Below are 27,366 nucleotides of genomic sequence, written 5' to 3'. Positions count from 1 at the left end.
GTCCTGAAATAACTTTTTGTTATTCTTTCACCACATTTGATTAAAAAGATTACAAATAGTCTAAAACATTTTTTTTTTGTCAGTTTTAGAACTGGATGTTATGTATCTTCAATGATAGAAAATTGAGAATATAAAACCACGAGTCTACCACATGCAGAGACTAATAAGAGTGAATTAAAATTGACCACCTCATTTAAAAAAGACCCAGTCAGCCTGTAGATTTTAATATCTCTTAATAACACGCATTCAGCCAAACACCACTGAAGAAGACGACGACGGCGCTGTGTGGGAGCGTGACTTAGATTTAATTGCAAGACGCACAAAAATCTGGATGTAAGCTGTTCTTGATTGAAAAAACGATTTATGAACTGATTACAATGAAAAGCGCAGCTTTAGAATAACAGAGATGAAACGGCGACACGCAGACAGCAGCCTCTGATGAAGCGAGACAAAACTACAAGAACTGGAACTGCTTCTGACTCTATATATGAAATATAAACGGCTTTTTCTCTAATGACCATTATGATGAGGTTGGTCAATAGAGACCTTCGACCTAAAAAAACAAATGTGATGATAAAGTACAGAACATAGAGTAAAATCTAAATATTGGTGGAAAATGAAGCAGCATAGCCTTCACACTTTATCCAAACTAACCCTTACATTATGTCTAATTTAAGACCTTTTCTGAAACCAGCAATGATAGATTCTCTCCTGATGAATAATATATGAAACGGTTGTGCTCAGTATCAGATTTGGCATCGTATTTTTGTTTTGTGACTGAATATTCAAACCTCACTGTGTCATTGAGCTTATTGTGTTGCTCTCGGAGAGAAATGAGCGTTCCCCACAACGCCAAACTGTCTGCATAAAGTGCGCCAGAAAGTGCTGCTAATTTGCATTATGGGAGGTGTAGCACGGCGTGTTTATGTAGCTTGACCCATACTGGGACTATAAGACAGGAGACGTCAGGCTCTGCTGCTTTGAATCCCAGCATTTCCCTCCTCTTATGAGTCCCTCAGTAGCACCCAAGAGCAGCACTATATATGCTCTTCTCTATACTGGATATGGCAGGATATGTAAAATAGATTGCAACTTTTACTCTGCGCCTTATTGTATTAAAATGCCACATGAATAATGATAAACGTCATCAGATGTATTATGCTGAGGGAAGACTGGCTGGCGGAGCTTTATGGAGTCCATTTAGACTGCGCTTATCTTCCCATGCTTCCACCTCTGCACGGCTTTTCAAATACCATCATTTTCCGCCGCACAATTCAGCTATCTCCCTTAATTGGCAGATATACGGCGGGCTCTCATAGCCTTCTTTAACAGCAATCTTTTTGTCTCTGTAGATAGACAGAGATGGAGAGATGCTATCAGGAGTAATCAGAGAATAAAGAGGAACTTTGAAGAGGGAGCTTCAAATATTCTGCCTGCATGGGAGGAGAAGAAGAAGAGAAAAAAAATTGCATTGTACTTTCACTTGAAAAAAGCTCCATTTATGCCCCACATTTGAGTGGTGAAATCACAAACGCATACATATTTATATTAAATTACATAGATTCAGAATCTACATTTGCACTGTGCTGCTTCTTGCACAATGATTAACAACCAGCACTGCATAATGAGTTACAAACCTGTGTACTCCTTTAATGACAATGATATTTGAAATTCAATTAATGGTGCGCTTTCAAGTTCGTAGTGAAGCTTATGGAAATCAACCATTGTGCCGCTCTGCCTTTTGTAGGAGTAGGTTATAATAGAATATTGTTGGCCTTTGGCTCTCTGCTCTGTGGTCAGATGCATTTAAATGTCAGCACTGTTTCCTGCCTTTTCAGAAACAGGCTTGAAATAGGAAACACAAATGCCAGCCTGGCTCCTATTACCTCCCGCCTCGGTTTGTATCTGTGGCTCATTGTTTACTCCGGACTTCTGTGGATCACGTTCAAATAATGCGGGCGCTTCCAGCCGGATTCACGGGAGCGAGCGCTGTAATTGTACGGCGACGGCCGTGAATAAATCTCATTTGATTGATACGAGCGACGATGATGGCGGTGATGATGCTGGTGATGCATGTGCACTTCATTGTTGTGTATTCCATCATTCCAGCTGAGTTTTTTTCTCCCCCCATCGCTATCGTCATTTCTTTGAGTCTGTAGCGCCGTCTTCCTCCTCTTTCCTCTGCAGGTATATACAGTATCTTGGCCACTGGAATACAAATGTGCTCTCAGCACCTTGACTTTTCACTTAACTCTATTAAAGCATTAATGAACTATGCATAAAGATGTTAATGTCGTGCTTATATTACCCCTGTAAAGTCAATTACCTTATAAACATCCAGCTCCTCCTGCGGCACTGCCTCCGTCTCAGTGCATTCCACTTGTTTGCATTTTTCTCACTTGTTTTTTTTTTTTTTTGTGTGTGTGTGTGTGTGTTTCATTTCAGACGGCCTGATGGACTGCGTGGATCCCGACTGCTGCGAGCAGCTGAGCTGCGGCTCCGACCCGCTGTGTCACGGCTCGGCCGACCCGCTGGCCCTGCTGCAGCAGAGCCCGCTGCCCCCCGCCGCGCCCCCTTCACTCAGCGGCGCGCACACCCACAGCTTCTACCGCCGCATACGCTTCCTCCTCGGCAAGACGGCCACACACACCCTCCCCGGAGACGTGCCCTTTGATACCAGGTATATGCTTGTTTACTCCTTGTGTCCCCCTTCGCGCGCCTCCGTGCGTGTGGTCGAATTCCTTCCCGTGTTTGTTCTGCGTGTGTTTGCGCGTCCTTGAATTGTCCTGCCATATAGTGTGTTGAACGGGCGGCAGATAGCAGAGCAAATACATCTGTATTAATGAATTACAATGTGCATTGGCCTGTTATTTGTTTTCTGTGTGTGTGTGTGTGTGTGTGTGTGTGTGTGTGTGTGTGTGTGTGTGTGTGTGTGTGAATGAGGCCTGAGCATACGCTGCAGTCGTCTGTCATCCCCCAGAGATCAGCAGTCACTTCGTCACGTCCCCCAGTATCAGTGTCAGACCACCACGCAGTATTTGTTTGGTGCATATTAATGCTTAATGTGTCACTCACTTACACCAGTTGTAAAGGTGTCACCATAAATTTTTCAGTGCCCTCTCACCGCCGTCTAAAAGCGGAGACACATCTCACCAGCATTACTATGACCTAGAAAGTTTGGTTCAGAAAACAGGGAGGGGATGTCTCTGGTGAACAATGGCAGAGTGCTTTTTGTCCACACCCCTCCCCCCCCTTTTTTTTTTTTTCTACCTCCACTGGTTCACTTGTAGAATAAACAAATAAATTAATTATGTGGGCATTTTATCAGAAAAAAAAAAAAAATCGATGGCGGCCTTCAGAGGTGGAGTAACAAACGGGCTGACGCAGTCACCCGGAGACGCCTCCCCATCCTTCATTTATCCCTCATCTGGAGTAACACACTCCATCAGTGAGCCTGTAGGAGAGTGTGTGTGTGGGAGTGTGTGTGCGCCACATCTGTCCGCATGAATCTGTCCTCAGTTGACCACTGCAGCAGCTATTCTGGATTCAAACAAATCTCTCACGTTACCCACAAAAATCAAAATGAGTTTTTCACAACGGCTGAGATGCGTTAGCCAGGTTAAGACCTATTTAAAGTAAAAATGAAATCCGGACCTTTTCCTGCAGGTACCACTGTCACTGTAATATAAACATGATGTGGAAGTTTTGTTTTTTTATATGACAAGGTGTTGAAAGGTTTTACTGTGGGCGAAGCTATATTTATGTTCCTTGTATCCTGGCAATCGCCGGCAGATTTCTCTGCACTAAACAAGACGATCGCGCTGCGTAGAATAAATGCGGCGGCTTTCTCTTCACGCACAAGGTCGCGTGGTTAGCGCTGCACAATATGCCTCTCTCCTCAAACAATGATTACGTTCTCCATCATTGTAAAACTGTCATGTTCTCTTCGCCGCGGCAGCCGGGCCGCCGTGATCCGAGGCAGCGTGGCGCTGCAGGACGGCTCTCCGCTGGTTGGAGTTAACATCACCTTCCCGCAGCACCCGGAGTACGGCTACACCATCAGCAGGCAGGACGGGAGGTACACACCCGAGCAGACGCACAAAAACCCACTCCTCGTTCTGTGTTTTCGATCCCAAACTGAATTCTTTGCATTTTTTTCCAGTTTCGACCTGGTGACCTTGGGCGCCATGTCCGTCACGCTGCTGTTCCAGAGGCCTCCCTTCGTCCAACAGACACGCACCGTGTGGACCCCCAACAACAACTTCCTGGTTCTGGATCAGGTGATCATGTCCAGGGAGGAAGCGCAGGCCCCGAAATGTGACGTCCGGAACGTCCTGAGTCCGTACCCGCTGGTGCTGCCCTACCCGCTGCCCAGATACACAGGAGCCTGTGCGGAGAAGGGCGCCGCCGTGCCGGAGCTGCAGGTACTCTAATCCACGCAAACAGGCAGATTAAACTCAGCAGATGAATTACTTTGATTTTCAAATCAAAATCACCCATTTCGTATTTATTTAATTTTTTTTTTCCTTTTTTTTAGCGAATGTGTAAAAAGGTCAATTTTCGGTTATAGTTTGTTGAGAATCCTGCTCTAACTGAATACATTTGAACAGTTTCCTCTATTTTCTAACATTTTTAAGCATCACAATTACCCAATCAATCCAGAAAGTAATTGTCAGTCAGGGAAGAAAGGAGAATAAAACCAATGTTTTCTCGGCTCACGCTGAGGGGAGCTTGTATTCCTGAATGTGTTTCGGTTTTTAAAGTCATTGTGCGGTTCGGCGCGAACGCTCGCACTTTTCTTCCCGTATAGAAGTTGTTGTGACATTTCACTGAAAGACAAAAATGTCAACCTGATGGGGGATCTGCAGAAATGAGGAGCTCACCAAAGTCAGGAGGATTTCATGGCTCCAGGCCACGAGTGTCTGTTCCGAACTCCCTCACTCCTATAGCTGCTGACAGAGCCGCCGCTGACATGACGCAGACCTGTATGAAAAGCAGCAGCATGCCGTTTTGTGTGTCAGGAAGGATGAAGCCAAGACACACGACGTCGCAGCAGCTCGGCGGCAAACCCGCCCGGGTCTTACCGGCTTTTGTGAATTTGCTCCCAGCCATATTTGTATCATGCAAATTCTGAAATGAGCAACATGCAAATCAGTGCTATCCATACACTCCTCCAGCACACAGGCAAATGAGGCGTCTGAGGTCAAACTGGAGATTATATATTTACCTGCTAATGTAACTCCAAAGGTTTTGTTCTTTTTCCAACAAACAGAGCCTCATCTTGACCTTATAGCGGCTCCATCTACTTTCTCCATTTATAAACACACAGAGCCGGCAGCCGATGGGCTGCGCAACGTAAATGTCAAATTCAACATGTGCTACGTTTACGCCCTAGAAGCCACATCGGCTGAAGATATCCTAATTTCTTATTTGAAAGTGCTTGGTGTTCGCCTCACAGTCTGAGCTGAATTAACAGCATCAGGTGAGATTGTTGTGACAAGATCCTCAAAATGAATGACGGGACATTTCGTACCCATGATAACACCTCGGGAAAATCAGCCAGCGAGTAAACCCACAGCGAGAACAGAAGCAGTGTTTCAATGAGCTTAGTCATCCCCATGTGTTCACCTTGGCTGGGAAATTTAATTAGTTTTTTTTTTTTTTTTTTCTTTTATGTCCTGGATTTGTTTGTGTCGGAGATATTTTGATGGAAATAAATAAATCAGTGAATTAAAGCAGTGGTTTTGAAAATGTAGGTGGATGAAGCCCCCTCACAGAGCTCCAGCCACACTGCCGCTCCTGTTTTTAGTTTATTTGAAAACCTGACTCCCTTATATTTGTTGTTTTTAAATATGTTATTGCTGATGGCAACGAGAAGCATCTTGTTGTGCTTGTTAGACTCTGTACAGGTTTACTTCTCTGAAGCGTTTTTATATATATCTCAGTTATATCTCAGTTTCACGTTGTACTTACGTGTTTTATCATGATTCATGAATGTGGATTTCAACCCATCGCTTAGAAAAAGGATAAAACTTCAGCCTCCCCGCCCCCCCCCCATAACACTTATTATTCACGCTCATTACTCTAATACAAAGTAATCTTGAAACACCTTTCCCTTTCCATATGACTCACTTTCTTCTCTCATTGTCGCCTGTGTTTCTCACCCTGCTCCTCATCCCGTTCTCGGCAGGCGGTGCAGGAGGAGGTTTCCATCCCGGGAGCCTTCGTCAAGCTCAACTACCTGAGCACCCGAGCCGCCGGCTACCTGTCCCTGCTGCGGATCCTGCTCACGCCCCCGTCCCCGTCGTCCCCCGTCTCCCCGCTGGGCGGCCTGTCCAAAGTGCACGTGCGCGCGTCCGTCCAGGGGCGGCTGTACCAGCGCTGGTACCCCGCCGGGCCCGGCCTGGTCCACAGGCTGGTCTGGAACAAGACGGATGTGTACGGCCAGGAGGTCTGGGGCCTCACTTACGCAACCGGTAGGTGGAACGCGAAATCCCCGTCAACATGCTCCTTTAAGTAAGAGAAAAATATAAGAAGCGCGCAGGGCGCTCTGCTGCTCTGCTGACCGTTTAACTGCGAGGCTCACAGTGTGAAAACATTTCCCTTAATTTTCCTCTTCTGTCTCTGCTGTCCCCGAGGACAGCACAACAGCAGATAATCCTCAACCCCCCCCCAAAAAAAAAACAAAAACAGATTCATCCTGGTGAAGAAATAAGAGTGAAGTTGCTAATTTGTTATTACTCACATGAAACTGTTTCAGTGAACATCCGAATAATCGGGGACAGAATGAAAAACAGCGGCAGCCTGCGAGCCTGTGGAAACGTACAAATGCAACAAATGATGAATTCTGATATCCTTCCAGCAATGCAAATGTACTAATAACATCAGCTCACAGTCGTTTTGTCATTTGGAGATAATCGAGTTAATCTCCCCTCTTTGTGTGTGTGAGACCAAAAAGCCTCTTATTTAAGTTTTTACATGATTAAAGGTCGTTTGGGGTTTTTGCTGCCAATTCGTAAAGAGGATTTGATATCCAGTCATTTATACTGTGGCCGGCGTGAAAAACTGAGCATCCTGCCGTTTCTTCTGTCCATCAGAGTCACATTCATGTGGTTGAAGAACACCTGTTGTGCTCAGACTCTGAAACATTTAGGTTTTTATTTCATCCCTTTGTTCAGACTCTGTATTTGAAACAAGCTTCTTTTTTTTTTCTTTCAGTAGAAGTCCACAGTCCATGCAGCTTGTGTTTTGACACGAGGCCCATCTGGTTTCAAGAGATCTTTAAACACATTGGCCTCCTAAAGCATCAGTGCTGTGAATTTAACATAAAATACGATTGAGTACAACGGTTCCTCTTAGGTCCGGGAGTTTTTTGAACTATCCGTAACTCAACATTGGCAGGACTAAGAAGTTTCTTTGTGGATGTGAGGAGACGTCCCGAGGCACCGTGTTGATATTGTTGACCACTACAAATGTATCTGAGGGTGTTCAGTCACAACAAATTGGACTTGGACAAAACACACGGATGACCTCTGCAGGAGAAGTCGGCGCCGTGTCTGTTTGCCGAGGAGGCTCGGGTCCTTTAACATCTGCCGGACCGTGTGAGGGTGTTTTATGAGCCTGTGGCGGCGGCGCTTTATTGTTTGCTGTTGTGTGTCGGGGCAGCGGGCTGAGAGGCTGAACGGAGGGGGGAAGCTGACCTGCACCCTCTGCACCACCTTCTCATCAAGCACACACTTCATCCAGACTCTTCCCTCCTAAATTCACCACAGGACGCCTCTCCTGTCAGGCTTCTTATCCCTCCAACCGAGTGTCACACACTCATTTAGTGTATAGGAAGATAATTAGATCATTGATTCATCCTCGATGCATGTTCCACCTGCATCACAGATAAAGTTTAAAACTCGCTGCAGCTTTCAATTTAGCACTCAACAAGTGTTAATTATTAAATTGTTGTGTCACACGCCGTAACTATTTCTCATGGAAAAGCGAAGGGTTGCCAGGCGTCCTCCCTCTGCCAGGTCTTGGCTGATGTTCATCAGGAATTAGTTTACAGAACGTGATTAGCGGGTGGAATTAGCCTCAGACCCGGGGATGAAGTTCCACTTTAAAGCTAAAGTACTTTTAATTAATTAGCCTTAGAAGTGCCGCTTTGCAAATCTGAGACCTCTTGACAACAAAACAAGTCGGCGCACCTCCCAAAATGTTTAACCACTCCTTAGAACCGGCTTCGGGTTCCCACTGGTTGGTGCAGTGAAATCCTGTTGGCATGGCTTATCCATACGTGAAATCCTGGGAGAGAGTCGGCAGAATGTTTTCTCTTCAGATGAGAGGGAAGTGGAGGTTTTGATAAACCCCTTTGAAAAGGGACGTTTTGATCAGCTGTTTCAAACAACCTGCTAAGATCCAGCAGCGCCGGCGCAGAAATTTTATCATCATCGCTTTTAGTCAGTGTGTCTATAAGGGACTGTTTCAACACCGCCATTTGCACAAAAGCCTGATTGGAAGTCATTGTGTAAATGATTGACCATTCAGAAGGTAATCAACCAGTTGTTAAGGGACAGTCTGCCGCTCAGAGAAGCGAGATTGAAGATTGCCTGATTGTGGCGTGCAGGTTTACTTCTTTTAATAGTAGATTGAAAAGCTCTTTTTTTTTTTATTACTGCGCTGGGAGAATTGTTGCCTGTAATTTAAAGATTAATAGCAAATTCAGACGGTGTAATTAATGCAATGAGGGGTGAGAAAGTTCACCGTGAGCCGCCCTTTCAGGAGCTTCGGCTCTGCCGGTGTGGCAGACCGGTGCTGTGCTGAGGGATGGAGGGCTGTAGCGGGGCTGCTGGCAGTAAAGATAACATCTGCAGAGGCAGAGAGGCAGCGGCGCTCCCGGACAGTTTTGACAGAGCTGGCTCTGCGGAGCCACACAGCATTTGAATTTTTGTGAGCGTACACAAAATACAAATCAGTGCACGGAAAGTTCTCATAAATGTGGCCTAATGTCTTTGTTTCCTCCAGCGTCTTCTCCCGCCGCTGCGAGGGAAGATGTACGGGATGTAAAAGGCGTTATTGCCGTTGCACTTTTGGATCATTACGGTGAAAACGGGCCTCTTTAGGACGCCGCCGCTGCTTAAACCTTTGAACTTTCTATTGGTAATTGCAGAGATAATGCGTGTGTCTTTTTCTTTGTGGAAAGCTGAGGACAAACAGTACAGCTGTGAGGGAGAGAAGGGGGCGGGGGTGTTTCCATAAGCACTGAGATCAGGCTTACCACAGGCTTTGTCCACTCGAGTGTAGGGTCTTGAGCAAAGATTGCATCTTTCCGTCCTCGGGCCCTCTCTCGCCTCCTGATCCGTCCCTTCCTCTGCTTATCTGTCACAGCTGCACTTCATCTGCTCCGGCTCTCTCCTGATCTTTCACCTTTCCACGACTCAAATGATCCTGTTTTTATATATTTATATACCCTGCTTTGCAACCCCTCCTTCGCCCGCTCCCTCGCTGCCTTTGTCCGTCCACCCTCGCGGCGCTTCCTGTGTTTCTGTCCTGTCCTGAACTCGCCTTTCTTTCCTCCCCTGCTTGTTATTTCCTCCATCCTCTCTGATCTCCCCTGTTACCTCGCTCGTGTTTTCTCTGCCCTCCGTTGTTCTTCTCTCCTCTACCAATGTTTTCCCCTGATCCACCCCTTCTCTATAGTTCCTTTTTGTTGGCTTGACGACACATTCGAGCACTCACACACACACACACACACACACACACACGCACACGTCGGAGAGCGTTGGAGAAAGGGAGATCATGCTCTGTTTGCCGGGGTGAGCACATCGCCCGAGGCTGCAGCGGTGGGGAATGAAAGCTTTCACCTGTGAGATATTGAGTGTGCGTCTGCAGGCCCGGGTGTGCGCGCGTATTGTTTGTGAGGGAGTGTTACACGTGTGTGTGCGTTGATGCGTTTTTGTCATTTCTTGTAATATAGCTACACTATTATTAGGTTGTGAAGCACTTCTCAATACACCGACACTTTTCCTCCGAGATAGCTTTGACCCTTTTGTCCCTGGAGAAGTGGATTCCTCGGGTAGAGTCAGTTTTATTGTGAGATTTTATAAATAAAAGTGCCCTTTATTTTTATACAGACAACTTTTAATGGACTGATTGTACTCGCTGAGGAGGTCCTTAAAGGAAGAATGTGATTTGTGATTTGACCTAAAGAGTTCTAAATTGCAAAATACCAATCCTCTGTTTTGAAGATTAATGTATGTTTTTCTTGCGATGGTCTTTTGTTTACTTAAATCTGTTTAACCAAGCATCGCTTCCGCACGCAGTCAAATTAATTGCCTCTCGGCTCCGTTTCTGTCCTTCAAAATCACAAGATTACAAGCCCAGCAGAGCCTGAGACGCACAAAATTGAAACAAATGGGCCTTTTGAACACACCAAAGAGAGAGTTCCTGGACTGGGAACTTTTGTCCAACACGTTGAGGCCTCTTTTTCTCCCCGAGAATCCCCCGGTGTCCCAAATCACCCATTATTTTCCCTCCCCAATCACCTTATCGATTGTACTCACCGAGTTGGAGATTTAAGTCGGCCCCATGCGTCTGCTGAGAGTTTCTCTCCGTGTTAAAGGGAATCTCCCGAGCCGGTGCATAATGCGCGCTCCCCCTGCTTGTGTATTCCACTGTCTCAACCGGTCTTTATGCTGACTTAGCTCCCCGGCTTCCCCCGAACGCCCATCAATTCGCTGGCATGTTGGTCTGCGGCGGAGCAAGTTCGGGGAGACCGGCGCCGACGGTGATTGACAGTGACGACTGTGTCTCTGCGGCTCGCGTGTCAGACATGTCGAGCCGCGGTTATCTTAATTTAAGCGACGTTACAGAACTTAATATTAATCATGGGTTCAAAAAATATTCAGCTTTAGAGGGAAAGATTTAAAATTCCGCCTCTTTAAGCCGCTGCCAGCAGACATAATGTATGAAGACGAGTCATCATCATTACTCTTCATATAAACAAATTAAGCTCTGAGTGTAACCTGATAGAGCGAGGGGGCTTTTTAGAAATGCACAAAGCCTTTTGGTGTTCCCCGACCTGCCTGCATGGGGTCATTGAGAAATGAAATGGAAATGGAAATTACTTTGCATGATGCATGGAATCCAGCTTTGCTTTAATTTTTCAGCTGCTCACTTGATTTTTCTTTTGAATGTACTTATGTAACCATCAATAATGTAATTGCTGCCAATAATATATTGATTTTGGCCATGTTAAATGCAATGAAGCCAATTTTGTAATAACTTGCCAATAGTGTAACGGGATATTTGAGCCATTATCATGATAACATTTTTTCCAATAATCTAATAAGTTACTGCTATAAAGAGTTGCATTTAAAAAAAAAAACCCTATAACTGAAGCCAGTATTGTTATACTCCAAAAACAGCACTCCATTTCTTGGAAACGAAGCTATTTTGGCAGGTTTTTTGCAGTTTGATGTCAAAAAAAGATGCAGTGGATGGGATAGTTATCATATTCATTTAATTCAGGATTCTGTGGTACGGCCCAGTAATGTCTGATTGATCTCGTAGTTGTTATGGGATATTTGGCTGTTATTAAAGTTTAGCTCATCCGAGGCGCTGATTTTAGTTTTTTTTTTTTTTCCTTTTTTTTTTGTTACACCTTGTAATAAATATTCAGTTCACGTCTGAAGTGGATGAAAGCAACACAGTCTTTTTACAGGACATCAAACTCTGTTATGTAACCCCCTCCCTTCAGAAGTAAACTTAAAAGCAGAGAAAGTGGGCATGTCTCAAAATTTGCCTTACAGAAGTGCTTATAGACGGATGTCAAATGAAATAACATCATATATTAATGCATTTAAGTGGCTGTACTGTACATTATGCTCTTACAAACAGTATTTTGCTATATTATTACATTTTTGATAAAGATGGTTCTTCAGGGTTTTTTTTCCCAACTTCTTAAGTTTCATCAACATGAGTTCTTTTGAAAACCTGCAGTCCTTCAAAGTAAAAAATTTTACTTTTCTGCCTTCCTCCAAAGAGCAGATGGAGATAGTGGCCTACTTGGAGGTTTGGATGAAAATCCAGACAGTAATTAAGCAAAAAGTTTTTAATTCATCGACAAAACAGGACTCAGAATCAATGAAAATATTTCTACTTATTTTTGACATCTGAAAAATTCCACTGCAATCAGATAAAATGTCATGTTTCTGGGTACCATCCTTCCTGACGACCCCAAGTGGCCCCAAACCAGCCGGCGCCGCTTTAACGGACCTGAAGCTGCATCTGGACGCTTCTTCTTCTTCTTCTGGAGACGAAAAGTATTTTAGATGATGCCATCGGTTTCAAGGCCAGGCTGATGAAATGCACGGGGATTCACTGAAATACACATGGGGGGGAAAAAAAAAAAAATCATAGAGAAAAGCAGAGAAATGTTGCACCTGGTCTTCAAGGGATCCGCGCAAACGCTCCCTCAGGTCCTAACGGGTTAAAGAAAAGTGGCAACACTCTCATAAAGTTTTGAACTTTTTAAGGGCAGGGTGGAAGTTTGGTCATAAAAATGTTACCAATTCATAAGTGCGGAGAAAAATAAAGGAGTAATTAACTATAACTTTAATATAGTATGTTATTTTTTTGCTGTTAATATTGTTTTATTGGGCCGCACTGCTTTGGACACGTGTTCCTCATAAAGTGGCGAACCGTGTTTAATGTGCTGACTCCCGATCGGGGATCTACAGCCCTGAAGCCACATGTCACTTCTATCTCCCTGAAGCTTTGAGAAAATTAGACCTAAATAAAGATTTCCAAAAAGATAATCTCCTGGATGGGAACGGCTATAAATAAGTAAGTAAGCAAGCAAGCGAGTAAGTAAGTGAGAGAGGAAGGCAATAAATAAATGATTGAAGTTAATAGCTAAAATCCGCTTTGAAATACCACTCCAAACTATTCTGAAAAAAGGAAAATATCCAAACAACAAAAAAGAAAAGAAAAAAGGCAAAACAAGAGAAATGATTTAAAACAGGTATAACAGCCAAGACCGCTAAAAACAACTAAAACTGCCAGATTTCCACAAAAACAGCAACAATAATGAAAAATAACAAAGTTTTTAATAACATTCCGCTGTTGTACACACTTTCTGTATGTAAAGCTAAACTCTAACACCATCTTTATGAGCTGTGGCGTCGTCGCTTGAAACCGATGCATTTTATTTGGTAGAAAGTGTCTGGGATAGACTCCGAGCCTCATGGCCCAAACGAATCCCTGCATAGACACACAGCAGCGGCAGGATCAGAGTCGTGTTGTATTAGTTAAAAATAGATCCAACCTATCTGATGAACGGCTTTATTCAGTAGGAGTATAAGTGAAAGGATATAACAGCATGGTGTCAGTCCAGTCCATCGCATGCCAGAAGAGAGAAAACCACACATTCACATTGGCCTACAGGATGCTTAAAGTCACTAATTAACTTCTGTTCAATATGGCGACTGAGCTCCCATGTAAAGAAAGATGAGGTGTCACAAATTTAGACTTCTTCCTCTAAATAAATCTGCGGCGCGTCAAGTAAAGTGAATATTTGGTGTGTACCCGTGTAAATGTTCCAGTTTCATGCGAGTACTTTTGTGTGTTTACATATTTTAAGAGCGCCTACATCTTTGTCACCTGCCGCCTTTAAACATATTCCAAATGGTAATTTACTGCCGAAACATATTTAAGCCTGCCAAGCCAAAAAGAGAAGAAAAAAAGGCAGAAGAGGGAAAAAAAAAAAGCTGTTGATAGTTGTTAGTTGTAGTGGGAAGCTGCACAGCGTATCATTACAACTAAGAGGCCAAGCAGCTAATTCTAGGGCTGCTTCATGGAGACAGGCTCCTCCTGATTACGCCTCCACTCCTCCTTGATCTCTGCCGAACACACACACACACACACACACACACACACACACACACACACACACACACACACACACACACACACACACACACTGATGAGGTCTGACTGCGGGCCTTTCATCCGTCTCAATGCTCAATACAATACACATGCTCCCGTCTTGTGAGTGACGGTGGTCCGCCTGGTGTCTGTTTCAGTGTCGGTGGGCTACGAGTACGAGTCGTGTCCGGGCGTGGTGCAGTGGGAGCGCAGGACCGCCCTCATGCAGGGGTTTGAACTGGTGCCCTCCAACCTGGGGGGGTGGTCTCTGGACAAACACCACGCCCTCAACATACACAGCGGTGAGCCAACGCTGACTCAGCACACACGACATGCGCCGTTTTTAACTGTATTTCGTTGGTATTCCGGCTCTTGGAGGTTTTCTCACCGCCACCAGATAGATTTGGACCAACTGAGAAACAACATTCAGGATTATCGTCTTACTTCTGTGGAACAAACAACGATTGCAATGCCTCAGCATCAAATTTATATTTGCTGCTCTTGAAGTAGGAGATAAAATAACACCCAATGAGGAAATTGTCTTGAATTCCACAATAAAGTCAGAGACTTATTTCCTTTGCAGTCCTTGAAGAAAGGAACTGTTATCATCCTTAAAGCCTCTGAGAAATGATTTCCAAGTTTTTTTTTTTTATATTCACTGTTTCTCCCCGACTGTAAAGTTTGGAAATCAACACCCGCTCGATATTAGTGAGAAGTTTTTTTCTCCGGGAGCGGTGCGGCTGGGACACGTTTCATTTAAAGCAGAGCAAATGTGGATTTCACTTCCTGACATATTTAAGCCAAAACAGAGGAGTGAGTCACATCACTTTGTTAAAATCTCTCTCTCCTGCCAAAGGAGTTCAGACAAAACAAGAGAAATAGATGACCTGTCATATGAAATAACCAAAACTCCTCAGACTCAGCTGGAAAAAGTGTTGTGTTTATCTACGGCGCCGTCACCCGCGGCGCCGCGCTGACTGATGAATTACGTTTCGGGGGCTGTTTTATGAAGGTGTTTTATTGCATTTGTTCTCCCTCCTCAGGAATCCTTCACAAAGGGAACGGCGAGAACGTCTTCCTCTCCCAGCAGCCTCCCGTCATCGGCACCGTCATGGGCAACGGTTTCTACCGGAGCGTCCCCTGCGGCCCGAGCTGCAGCGGCGCCGCCCGGGACATGATGCTCTTCGCCCCCGTGGCCCTGGCCAGCGGCCCCGACGGCTCGCTCTACGTGGGCGACTTCAACTTCATCCGGCGGGTCCACCCGGACGGGTACACCCGGACCGTCCTGGAGCTGAAGTGAGCGCCGCCTCCCGACACTCCGAGGTCTCGCCGTGGGGTTTCGCCGACTTTCAGCGCAATTAAAGCTAAACCGCCTGGGCCGATGTGGGTTAGTGTGGCATTAGCTCCGGTCGCCATCTGCGGTTGCGATCTGTTTGATGTGGGTAGAATACCTCGTCTCGTGTGAGGCGGCGTGTGAGGTGCAGACATCACACGCTCTGATCTACCTCTTAAGGATGTGCGAGGAGCCCAAAGTCTTTGCGGTGAAACAAAGACACTTTTTTTCGCTGGATTATGACGATGATATCTGCCAGAGCGCTGCAGGCGCTACATTCTCCATTTCAGTCGTTTCTCAAGCGTGGAACCTCGATGGGATTGCACAGTCATTTGTCCTGTAGAGTGTTCTCCTTATGTAACCTTACTCTCACATTGGGTGTTATTATTGTATTTCCGACTAATATTTCTGGTTCAGACGGAGGTCTCGCGCTGTCTGTATTTGATACTTCCTGGTCCTGGGGGAGGAAATGCCGAAACGCTTCCTGTTTAGTTTAATATTTAATGTGAAACAATACAGCCATGTAAATCAGCCCTAATCTCACGTTATGAGTGGAGAATTGTCTCATTGTAGCCCATGAAACTCTGAGCGACTCTCGTTTGCGCCATAAATAATTATATTTTTTCCTTCTCTTCTCTTCTTTTCAAACCCCACTTTGTGGTTTATTATCAGGAACCGGGACACCAGACACAGGTGAGTGCTGGTGATTACCACCTTCTTTATCTACCTGCACAAAACACTGACATGCTACACACACACACACACACACACTCAAACTGTCAGGAGAGCAGGCAGGCCCAGGGACGCCTCGCAGCCCTTTAACTCCGTGTCTGACCTGACTTCTCCCTGAAACAAGCACAACAAATCTGCACATGTTCCAGTCATTTCTATCCAATCCTCATTTAAAATTCACTCTGTGGTATTACATTTGTAAAAATGGGAAATCAGCCAAAATGTCAAAGGTTTTTCCTTTTTTTTTTCCCCTTCTTTTTTTTTTTATATATTGTTTTTGGAGGGGATTACAGAAAATCTGTTTGGCAAATCCATCCGTTCACTCACTTCCAGAGTCGGGCTAAAAGTCGCGGGCTGAGAATGACCACGCCGCCGCCGCCGCCGCCGCCCACCCCTCCTCCTGAGCCTTTGATATGGTGTGAGAACTATACACCATGTTTGATAGAAGATTAGACAGATGTCATCGGATTTGTGTGTGTGTGCGTCTGTGTTGATGTTTGTCCATGTCTGAGTCTGCGTCGCCGGTTATATCGAGCCAGAAGAATCAGTGTTTGCGAGACAGAAAGAGAGGGATTTATCTGATATTTCCAGATACCACGTCTCCCACCATGCCAGTGATTTTAAGACTGAAAGCACTCCGCTGTGTTTCCGGTGGCGCTATAAGACCTGCATGTAACATCAATATATAGATGAATGATGCAAATGCTGGAAAGGAACCAGAGTTTAAAAAAATAAAGATCACAGCTGGTGGTAACATTTCCATAGGGGTCAGGGGGATGTCTTCGTTTTTCCCTTTTAATTTTTTATTAGAAATAACGATGAAAAGAAATAAGTGGAGGATGAAGCAATTATTCTAAATAGTTGCAGAAGATATATATTTAAAAGCTGCTTTTTAACTGCCTGTTGATCTCAACGGGGGCTGCTCTGTGGTGCTTATTGGTTTGAAAACTCTCCTCATAGGTCCTTAATATCTTTAAACGTGAATTAAATAGGAAGATTGCGAGATAAAAATAAATGTGGGGTGAAATTTTAGGTGAACTGAGCCTCGGTGTGTTTTAATCTGTTTGAAGAGGGAGGCGCCATCCTCCCGTATTTTAAAAGCCCCTTGTGTGACAGGAATATACTGATTTACTCTCATTATCAACTCAATAAATATGACTGTGTCTGCCCTCGTGGGACAAAAGAGCTCATATTTGTCACATTGATTGAGATCCTGGTTTCGCTTGAAGCAACAATGCTGATGACTTCCATAAAAATTGAAGGAAATTAATGTGGACTCCTCTTTATCACATATGTGAACTTCACATCCTCTGCAAGCATTCAGCTGTTCGTTTTTGCAGCTTGTGCACCTATACTAATTCACATGTGAATTTAAAATCTTAAAGCTATTGTTTCCGTGCTGTTCGACCCCCACAGGGGTAAACAGAAAGGCTGAGGAGCTCATATATGAATCTGAATTAAATAGAGAAAAAGGCAAGAAGAAAAAGAGCAGAAAAACATTCAGCTTTTTATCAAGAGGCAGAATGAAAAAAACCCTAGATTGAATAAATGGTTAAGACTAATTGCTTAAAGTAATGCTTAAAGAGTTAAACTAACTGGATAAAAGTCAATAATACTTCAAATAGATGCTCAGACTAAATGGCTGAATGATCATATCTGCTATTTGGCTTTAAGTGGCTGGGTAAATGGTTCAGAAGCTAAGAATAGTGATTAAGTTGTTGAAATATTTGGCTAATGTAATGAATAAATGATCAAAAGTGCAAAAAGTGTAAATGGCTGAGGGAAAAAAAAGGCTCACGCTCCTGTCCTTTAACACTTTTTCAAGTAGACATGCAGAGTTAATTAAATAAACCTGCCCGGTGACAGATAAAGTTTTGTTTTAATATAATACATATCTGCAGTAAATCGAGTGGTACTGAGTGTATTTTATCACATTTGGAAGTTGTGAGGTGGTGTGAGGTGAGAACAGAGCGATGGGTAATGTTTTCTCCAGCGGCTTTAAGGTTTTCCTGCAGTAACGCTGCTGTAGGTAGGAGCGCAGCGTTGACTGTATATTTTCCAGAGCTTAGAGCCTCCCTGTCCCCTTTATTCTCATCCAGCATCCAACAGGTTGCTAAGGCCCAGCAGGTGACTTAAATTAAGAAAAATCACAGTTATGTGGGTATTTTTTTTTCCTCTGAAATATACCATTTTCATTTCTCTGGGATCACAGCGTGGCTGTGGCCTCCACACGAGCCCCAGAGCAGAAAATTAATTTCTTACTTTATGGACAGGATTAAAAAGGAACAGATCACAGGGATGGCTGAGGTTGAGCAGTTCGGAGATAAAGCTGGAGAGGCCAGGTTAAGATGTTTGGGACATGTGCTGACGGCAGATAGCGGACGTTGGAGAGGAGGAAGACCTCAAAAGACTGGTGGACGTGGTGAAGGAGGACATGAGATGGTCGGTGTCGCCGTGGAGGGGCAGAGATAAGGCGGAGTGATGGAAGGCGATCTGCTGTGGGGACTAGAGAACAACAAGATCGTTTCAGCCACAGACTGATTGCAAGACACCGATTAAAAACCCTTTCTTGGATTTGTTTGTATGGTGAGTGAAATACCAGTTATCTTAGCGAGGGAGGTTAAAACCGTTCCCACTGTGGATGACAAGAATCCAGCAGAATGGAGGACACAAAGACGAGGGAGGGATTTCCCTATCGCCCCGGGCAAAACGCTCCCTGCTTTAAGGTTGATAGCGGTACATGAAGCAAGGAGGTTGGAAGCCGCAGCTCTTTAGTCTTTACCGTGTGAACTCTTTTCTTCTGAAGGCACTTTGGATGCTCTTTTCTTACCCTGGAGGTTGTTGCTCCTTCAGTTCCTGCTCGCCGCCTCTCCTCCGCCGCAGCTTTTCACTGTTAGCAGCATGTTAGTGTTTCTCTTTTATTCTATACTATTGTTCTCCTTAGTCAAATACATTAATTATTCATTCATATTCGGCTTTCAAAGCTTTTCGCCGCGCGTTCTTCCCAGCAAAGTGCATATCAGCCAACGGGGCTTCAAAACAAGGTGCTCTCTGAGGGAAGACAATATGGGAAGCACTCGGCGTGAAACCGCCGTCTATTCTCTCCCCTCGCCGGGTCGAGTGAGGAGCAGAGGGGCGAGGAGAGGAGGTCCTCTATTACCCTGGATGAGAGCATCAGATGGTCGATTCGAGGAGGAGCACTGCGATCATTACGTCCATCAGCCCCGATGGCCGCTTCGTTATGCCCGGGCTCCGGCGGGATTGTTTGCGCCTCGCTTATTACTGCTCAGTGTCCGAGCGCTGGATGAATGTTTTCCGAGCGGCGAGCGTCTCAATGAGATAAAGACAGGTGAAGTGATTTGCAGTGTGGGCCGGATGCTTCGGGAAGCCCGGCCGATACGATAAAGCCGCATCGAGCAGTGGCACAGTTTAAAAGTCGGTGAATAACTCTCTCAGGCTGAAGTTTAAATTATGGATGTGCAGTTCAGTGCTGAGCTCTGTAAACAGTTATGCACTTAATGGACTCGATGACTGACAGCGCCTTCGCCGACGGTGCAGTGTTTTTGTTTTTTTTTCCCCCGTCCTGGGTTATGGGAAGGTTGAGGCTTATATCAAAAGGAAGTTTTCTCTTTTAAGAGGAAGGGTTAGCGGGGTCAGACGAGTCTCACGGCGTTGGGCTGCTGTCCGGACGAAAAAAACAGATATTATGAGTCAGTGAAAGCCTCACAACAGGGTTTTCAGGTGAGGGGAAATCGCTTAACTGAAAGGGAAAATATGTAAAACACAACAACAAATATATATTTTGTGACAGGGTAGCTTTCGAAAGTGAGAAGTTTGTTTTTTTTTTTCTTTTTGCTTTTTTTCATAGAGCAGCTTTAGAGAATAGCAAAAAAGAAAAAGATCCCTTTAACAGGGTAACTTTGGTTTAATTGGCAGGAAGCCTTTGACCGGACCCGACTGACATTGGATTTCACACTCCAAAGTAATTGCTCAGAACTCAGTTAGCCACAATGTTCAAAGTGCAAAATTTTAATTCTCCTTCCCCCGCTCCATTTTTTTTTTTTTTTTTTTGCCAATCACTTTGTTTCATATCTCAGTAATGCGATACAATAGACTGACAATGTCATAAGTTTGATGTAATTAATGAACTGCAGGCTAAAACATGCAGCTGCGCGCTCGCCGTGCTCGCCGTGCTGCCGTTCATCCCACACAAGCGTACAGGATGCAGCTCGCAGTCAGGATGAGGGTAAATGAAGTCAGGGTTGACGGCAGGATGGCTCAGCCTGAGGTTCACATGGAAAGTGCATGTTTTATTACTGTTCATTATATATACTGTACATTCCAAGCCTTCCTTTCAGTCTCGTCCACCTTTTATATTCTGACAATACGAACCAGGATAATGGACAATTCTTGGTCCATGTGACTCGAAAGAGTCACATGGACCAAGAATTGTCCATTATTCTGGTTCGAGGGTCGGATTTAGCGTCTCATCCTGTGTTGGTCTCTCTCTCTCTCTCTCTCTCAAACACACACACACACATTTTTTTCCTTGTTCCAGTTAAAATTTGTTTTATCATGTTCCATAGGAGCAGGATATAATTAAGAATTAATGCTGACTTCACAGCTATCACATGCAATATGCATCACACAGCATCAAAAACAGAGGAGGGGGGGGACACAACAAGCAGGAGATAAACACACGCTTAAAATACAGCTGATGAGCGTAGCCGCCTGTCAAAATGCCCCCGACAATTCTGCAGCGAAGGTGTCACTTCTGAGAAGCGTTTGTGTGAGGATGCAGCTTTTTGGGGGAGATTTACACATACATGCTTTATGCTGTTCGCCGCCTTATCCAGTCGGCGCATACATTTCTTCACAAGGTTCCTTATCACTTCCTGACATGTGGGTACATTTATGCTGACGAATATATGACTAACGCCATAAAATGTTAGCTCACAGAAAAAAAAAACAAAAAAAAACCCCCATCCCGGTGGCTTTATTGTGAACAATGGCAGCTCTCTGCATACTGCTGCTTTTGTAACGCGCATTATACAGAAGATGAAGAGAGAGGCAATGACATTGGTTCCTCTTTATTTTCCGATCAAATGAAGCAAATTTGAGTGAGCGTCACCGCTGTGGCTAAAAGTGCACCCTCATACCTCATGCTTCATTCATATATATTTATATAAGCACGCCGGAGATATGCAGGCAAATCTGAACGTCTTTGAACACAAAGGAGCTGAAAAAAAGACTGGAATTATGTCTTCTTCTCCAAAGACAACATTATTGATGTGGTGTTGTGATAAATAAGGGAATACTGTTGATTTATTCTTTTCTTTTTCTTTTTTTTTTTTTTTATTTTCCAAAGAGTATAATTTGGTTCAAGGAGAATTACTGCTGTTTTCAGGTCTGATAATCAGCTTGTTTGGATCAAGAAAGGAATTGCTGATCTGTTTGCTATCATTTGAGGCTCCAGAGATGAGGATATGGAGATCCCTCCTCTTGCTTTCCTGGGAGTGTTACTTTAAAAGGTACAAGTTAAAAAAGGAAAGAAAGGAAAAGTACATATAGGACACTATTTGAAATCTAATTACCACAGTGTGGAGTTGTGAGACCGAGACTCTTTTGAAAAAGGAAAAAAAAAAATGAAAAGGCAAGCTGGTGTTTGGTGAAATACATGTTGAGTTGTGACAGTGACTGTCGGAACGAGTCCCTTTGGACAGATGAAACAAAACGAGAGCTTTTTGGTTTGTCACATCGTCTCTGTGTTCACTGGGAAATTTAAAAAAAAAAAAAAATTAGCAATTCAAAGATAAGGACGCCTCCCCTCCCGCTGCGAAACATGGCCGAGCCGGAGTTGTGGTTCGGGGCTGCTCTGCCGCAGGTGGCGCAGGTTCACGGAGTGTGTTCAGGGAACAACGGAGTGACGAGATTATCAAGCTGTTCTGGGGCGCCGGGCTTTGGTTACGAGCCGCGGCTCTTCCAACTGGTGGAAGAATTCAGACAGACTCGTCCACGTGTCCAGGAAGCATTGGACCGTTCTGAGGCGGCCTGCTGTGAGTCCTGATCCTGATCCAACGGCTCGTCTGTGGAAAGAACCCAGGCTCACGGTCTGGGGGGGGGAGGAAGCCCCCGTCAAACCTGGGTAAAGTGGAGCAGTTTGTTCAAGAAAAGTGGGCCAAACTCCCAGCTGTGGAGGAGTCTCATTAGGAGCCACAGAAAAAGCTCTCAATGCAGTGATTGCCTGAAAGGAGTACTCTGCAAAATATTAGGCTATGGGTGCCAGTATTTATTCATCTGTCATTATCATTCACTGCATTTGATGAAATAAAATGTAAGTGAAAAGAAAGGAAAAAAACTTTATGTTAAAAAATGAAATAAAATAGGACTGCACTAAAATGAATATTTTCTCATCAAATGTGCAAAGGGCAGTATTTTGAGTTATTAAACACAAAGTTGAAATTATGATATAAAAAATTTTGTGGAAAATATCCACTTCCAGTAAAGAGGACGGCTGTTTGTATCGATCGAAGCTGAAAAACATTGAGTTCCTGCGTTATCGATCAAATTTAACATATTTCATGCAGATTTTTGAGTCCAGTTTGACATTTCATTACATTTCTGTGGCGTTTTGGAAGAACTGCATTGAAAAATGGCTGGTCTGAAGTAGAGTGTTGCTGTAGTTCAACTTTTTTTTCCCCCTCCACCTACATAGAGGCTGAATCTGAATCATTCCTTGTCATGTAAAATTAGCTCTTTGTTGCACAAGCCTGCTATTCTAAGAAGCAGCAGCACGGTAGGAACCTATTAGTTACTCACTGGTACTTTCATAACCATGGAGAAACTCTTGAGTGCAGACGAAGGACCTGTTTAGTCTTTAAAGACCTCTTCCCTCATCCCATTTGGACATGAGTACAGACAAATACATTTGGAAATGGACACTCGTTTTGTAGGTTCAACTTTGGAAATGAAAGCTAAAAGGGCCTGTAATTCATTCTGTTTGTCCGTCCGTCCTCTGCAGCACCAGCCCGGCCCATAAGTACTACCTGGCCATGGACCCGATGGGCGAGGTGCTGTACGTGTCCGACACCAGCAGCCGCAGAGTCTACCGGGTGAGGAACCTCGGGCAGCCCAAAGATCCCTCCCGCAACCTGGAGGTGGTGGCCGGCACGGGGGAGCAGTGTCTGCCGTTCGACCAGAGCCACTGCGGAGAGGGCAGGAAGGCCACGGAGGCCGCTCTCAGCAACCCTCGAGGTAGGATCACGCTCGCCCTCCCGGTCAGGTGCTGCAGATACTACACACCGAGGCCTCGAGCGTGAATCGCATTCGCCATCCCTCCAGGCGAGCATGTATAGATCTGAGCTGAGTAGTTATGCAAAGCTCGGTACACATTGCTCTAGGACTGGGCTTAGGCCTGCTCCGTGAAGGTCAGGACTGGAGCGTTTAAGCATTTTATCGCAGAAGCATTCGAATTAAAGCTGTCTGCATGTGTTTCACCTCATTTCGCCATTTCATTCTCAGCACAGTGCACGATGTTAAGTGTCAGCATTGAGGCTGTCGTGGGACACAGAAACTTCTATTGTGATCTTGCAAAAAGGCGCTTTGATAACCTTAAAACTGTCTGTGAGACACCGAGCGCTCTGAACGCCTTTCTCCTGAAAGAGCTGCATTCTAAAAGAGGTGATCCATGTGGGAGGATGATATAATCTTTTTTTTAAATGACACTATTGTCATACCCCGAGAAGAAGGTCTCAGACTTTTTACCAAAGTGTTATTATTACAGTCATTTACCCGCGGCTGGGATTTTTCTTTTTGCGCAACAACTCCGTGCTTGGCCTTGTGTGTGTGGTCACACAGCTTTCAAACGGTCTTACTTCCAACATTTCCAACCGCGTGTCAACAGTTAACGATTGTATAACACTCACAGTTAACTAATGCTCTGTTTTGCCAGACAAAGGATAATTATGCTACACCTCCCTTGTGATTAAACCTATTGATTAAACGTGTGTTGATAAAGTAAATACATTTTCTGAAGGGCAAACTCAACCGCAGTCTCACTGTTGTGACTGATTGCTGTGTTGTGTTTTGACAGAACAGAGACAATTGTTAAAGGCTTTTGGTCTCACCGTTTGTGGAGTAGCGCAGCACTGTCAGCCTTGAAAAACTCAGATATCCCGTGGCATCGAAAAGGTGCTTAATTGGTTCAAGGATTCAGCTGTGCAATGCCACAAAAACACCCCGTCAGGATCCCTCCAGCAGCCTGGCTGGTCTGGGTAGATTGATGTGTTCATGCTGGTTTGGTCTGTCTCTCCACCCTGCCTTCAGCATTTTAAAATATAAATTAAATTAACTTGGCAACGGGATCTATTTCTACTGTTCATTTATCCAATTTCAGTGACTGAGGTTGTTTCTCACAGTTTTTAAAGGTAATAATCTCATGTTTTATAGAAAATAACTGGGAGAAAAAACATGTTTTCTTTAAAAAGGAGGCTGGCACCGTCGTACCTTGAGACCTTTTCTCCGCAGTGGAAGCTTTGGCAGGTCACAGTAAGAAAAGGCCAGGTGTGACTGATAATGAAACTCATAATCATAGCCACAGTCTATTCAGGGGCTCCAGATCGGGTCCCTGGTATTAGGTGAGCTGATTCATTCTCAGGGTCTGCTCTTCAATAGAGGAAGGCCATCATTAATGCTCTGAGTTGCACCTGTGCTGTTCTTGCTGTAAACAAGTCAGAATGCCTCTGCAGAAAGAGAGAGAGAAAAAAAAAAGCTCTGTTTTGTCAGCCTTGTGGCTCCGAAAGGGTAAATGGTGTGCACTTGTATACTGCATTTTCACCTGTGCGGTCTCAAAGCGCTTTACCATTTCAATCACATTTACCCTACTTACACACACCAGTGACGACAAAGCTGCTAAGCAAGGTGTTTCTCAGCCTGGGAGAGCGACTTGGAGCTCAGCGTCCTGCCCAAGGACACTCTGACTTCTCAACATGAAGTCCATCAGCTCGTCAATGGCATTGATTTGTCCCCAAAGACTAATTTACGGGATTCATCAGCAGGTATGTCGGTTGTTACTCACATCATGTTTTTTTTTTTTTTTCCCTCGCTTTCCATTTACAGTAGAACAGTGAAAGGAAAGAATGAAACTCCAGCCTACACACACTGACACATTCAGCTCTTGTTCTCTCCAGGGACGCCACGTTCACTTGCATTCATTTCCTGCTGCGACTTGCCAAAGCCTTACCCCGAACAAACAAGGGTACACACACGCGCGTGCACACACACACACACGCAGAAAATACACAAAAATATGACAAGACAAGCCAACAACACGGAGCACGAGGCAAACAAAGTGTCAGACAAACATTCCTTATTGGTTTTATTCATTTAGATTTTCATGCATGTGAATTCGATGTGAAGAAACCTTCCTCTTTGACCTCTCGTGTGATTCTGGAACATTTAGCACCATCACTTCTATTGTCTTGAGTTGAGTCATCTCTACACACACCCAATAAGTCCCATGTGATGTGGACACCTGGCGTCTCAGGCCAAAGTGGAGGGGCTAACTGTGAAAACATGCATTGTCGTCCGACGTCCGGTGAACAATAACAGTGTTTGGAAATGTTTTACCTTTTCAGCCTTGACCCAAAATGAAACGCTTTGTATGGTAATTCAGGAAACTCATTAAGTTGTTCTCTTAGTTTGGTAATGCAAGGAAAAAAAACCCATTTAATTCATCCTTTGTATTTGTAAGTCTTTTGTAAGTTATCCTTGGTAAATGTTTAATGATCGCCCTTTAACAGGCACACATTTCTCTCTGGCAACAGTTCAATACACTCCTACTACACAAACTCAGGAACTATTGCACACTTCACAGTCCGGAGGGATTCTGTTTCTGTAATTTCAAGAAATTGTCACTTAAATTGGCTAATAAGTGGCCACAAGACCCGGACCATTTTTATCTTGTTCGCATGCAGCAGGGGGAAATTTGATCTTTATATTAAAATGACAATAATAGCTCGACTAATAGGGTAAGCATGGCTTCCTCGGGCTTACAGGGGGAAATGGCACTTGTAGGCACTAAACTTAAACCAAAATATGCCTGTCATATTAAGCTTTTCTAATGCAGGGAAGCCGGCAGATTCAGCTCTCATTCCCTCCTAGCTTCAACCCAGTTCAAGCTATTCGAATTAATGCACGTATATTTCAGACATTAAGCCCGGAGTGTCGATTTGAATTGGTTAATCGGTCTCCCCTTACTCATTATCTGACAGGAGTGGATTCCAGCAATGCGTCTCCCCGGCTATTGTACCACATCTGTGATTCCTTTGTTCTGCTTCGTCTGTTAGCCAGAACAAGTCGGACTGGTCTCCTCTGACTCCTGTCATCAATAAGGCATTGTCACCCACAGGAAAGCTGGGAATTTTCGGCCCATTGCTCTCGTAAAGTGTTTGTGCAAAAAGTCCAATGGTTTTATCCAATTGTCTCAAAGACTAACACCATCATGAAAGACACACTTTTCATTTTAGCTGTGCTATATTTATTCATTCCACTGTGTACTTTCAGTATTGTGAAACAATGGCTGCCATTGTCCTGGTTGGAATTAGTACAGTAAAATATTTGACCTTCATTGACGTCCTAAAGAGAAATACTGGCTTAAATCCCTCTGAGAGCTTGTCTGCTGGATGTAAACACACATAAACATACGGAGGTTCAATGACTCTAACTTAACCCCCTCCGTCTGCTTAATTATTTTTAGTTGATTTATAGTTTTTCTGTTTTGAGAAGTGAAAATATGTCTCTGGCACCAGCAGATCCATAGACATATGTAAGTGCTAATGAGAGACTTTTTTTTATGATTGCATTTTATTTTGCCTCCAAAAATTACATGAAGTACATACAGGCAAACCGAAATTCAGCCGTGTGTACAGCCGTACCGTAAGCTCCTCCATGCCATCAGAAACACAATGAAAACGGATTATCACTGTGTATCATGGATTATGGATGATAGATTATGGACTTAGGGGCGGTGGTGACCTAGAAGCCGGAGAAGTGGACGTGGAATTGGAGGTCCACAGGTTTGAAGTCATCAATGTGGCTCCCTGAGCAAGACCTCTGACCCCCATCAGCTCCCAGAATGTGGGAAATAGATGCTAAAGAAGGAATTAATTATAAAATATGATTAGTTGTAGTTTTTAGGATGACCAGATTTTGGAAAATGAAGCACTCACACTTATATTTTTTAACAATCATACAGCCATAGAATCAAAAATAAATTCAAGTATTAAGAAAAGAATATTGCATTTTGACCTTTTTTTTAGGGTGGGCTCGAGGACAGGTTGCATTTTTTAGCCCAAAGAAGTCTCTTGATTTTCCAGGTTGTTTGCTTG

General features: G+C 44.3%; 1 protein-coding gene across 2 annotated transcripts in view; it reads left to right on the top strand.

The window, feature by feature from the left end:
* The window catches only part of tenm1 (teneurin transmembrane protein 1), a 208,638-nt gene that overhangs the window by 133,877 nt on the left and 47,395 nt on the right, over positions 1 to 27,366 (top strand). For both annotated transcript variants that reach the window (XM_030101866.1, XM_030101865.1), the window contains exons 15-22: positions 2,446 to 2,680; positions 3,959 to 4,078; positions 4,163 to 4,424; positions 6,191 to 6,476; positions 14,073 to 14,216; positions 14,958 to 15,210; positions 15,920 to 15,940; positions 23,001 to 23,233. In XM_030101866.1, coding sequence (XP_029957726.1) covers positions 2,446 to 2,680; positions 3,959 to 4,078; positions 4,163 to 4,424; positions 6,191 to 6,476; positions 14,073 to 14,216; positions 14,958 to 15,210; positions 15,920 to 15,940; positions 23,001 to 23,233 — 1,554 coding nt within the window. The remainder of the gene's footprint in view (positions 1 to 2,445; positions 2,681 to 3,958; positions 4,079 to 4,162; positions 4,425 to 6,190; positions 6,477 to 14,072; positions 14,217 to 14,957; positions 15,211 to 15,919; positions 15,941 to 23,000; positions 23,234 to 27,366) is intronic.

Source organism: Salarias fasciatus, chromosome 2 (assembly GCF_902148845.1).
Source record: "Salarias fasciatus chromosome 2, fSalaFa1.1, whole genome shotgun sequence".
NCBI classification, from domain to species: Eukaryota; Metazoa; Chordata; class Actinopteri; order Blenniiformes; family Blenniidae; genus Salarias; species Salarias fasciatus.
The sequence above is the reverse complement of the archived record's forward strand: the minus strand, read 5'-3'. Positions and strand labels throughout refer to the sequence as shown.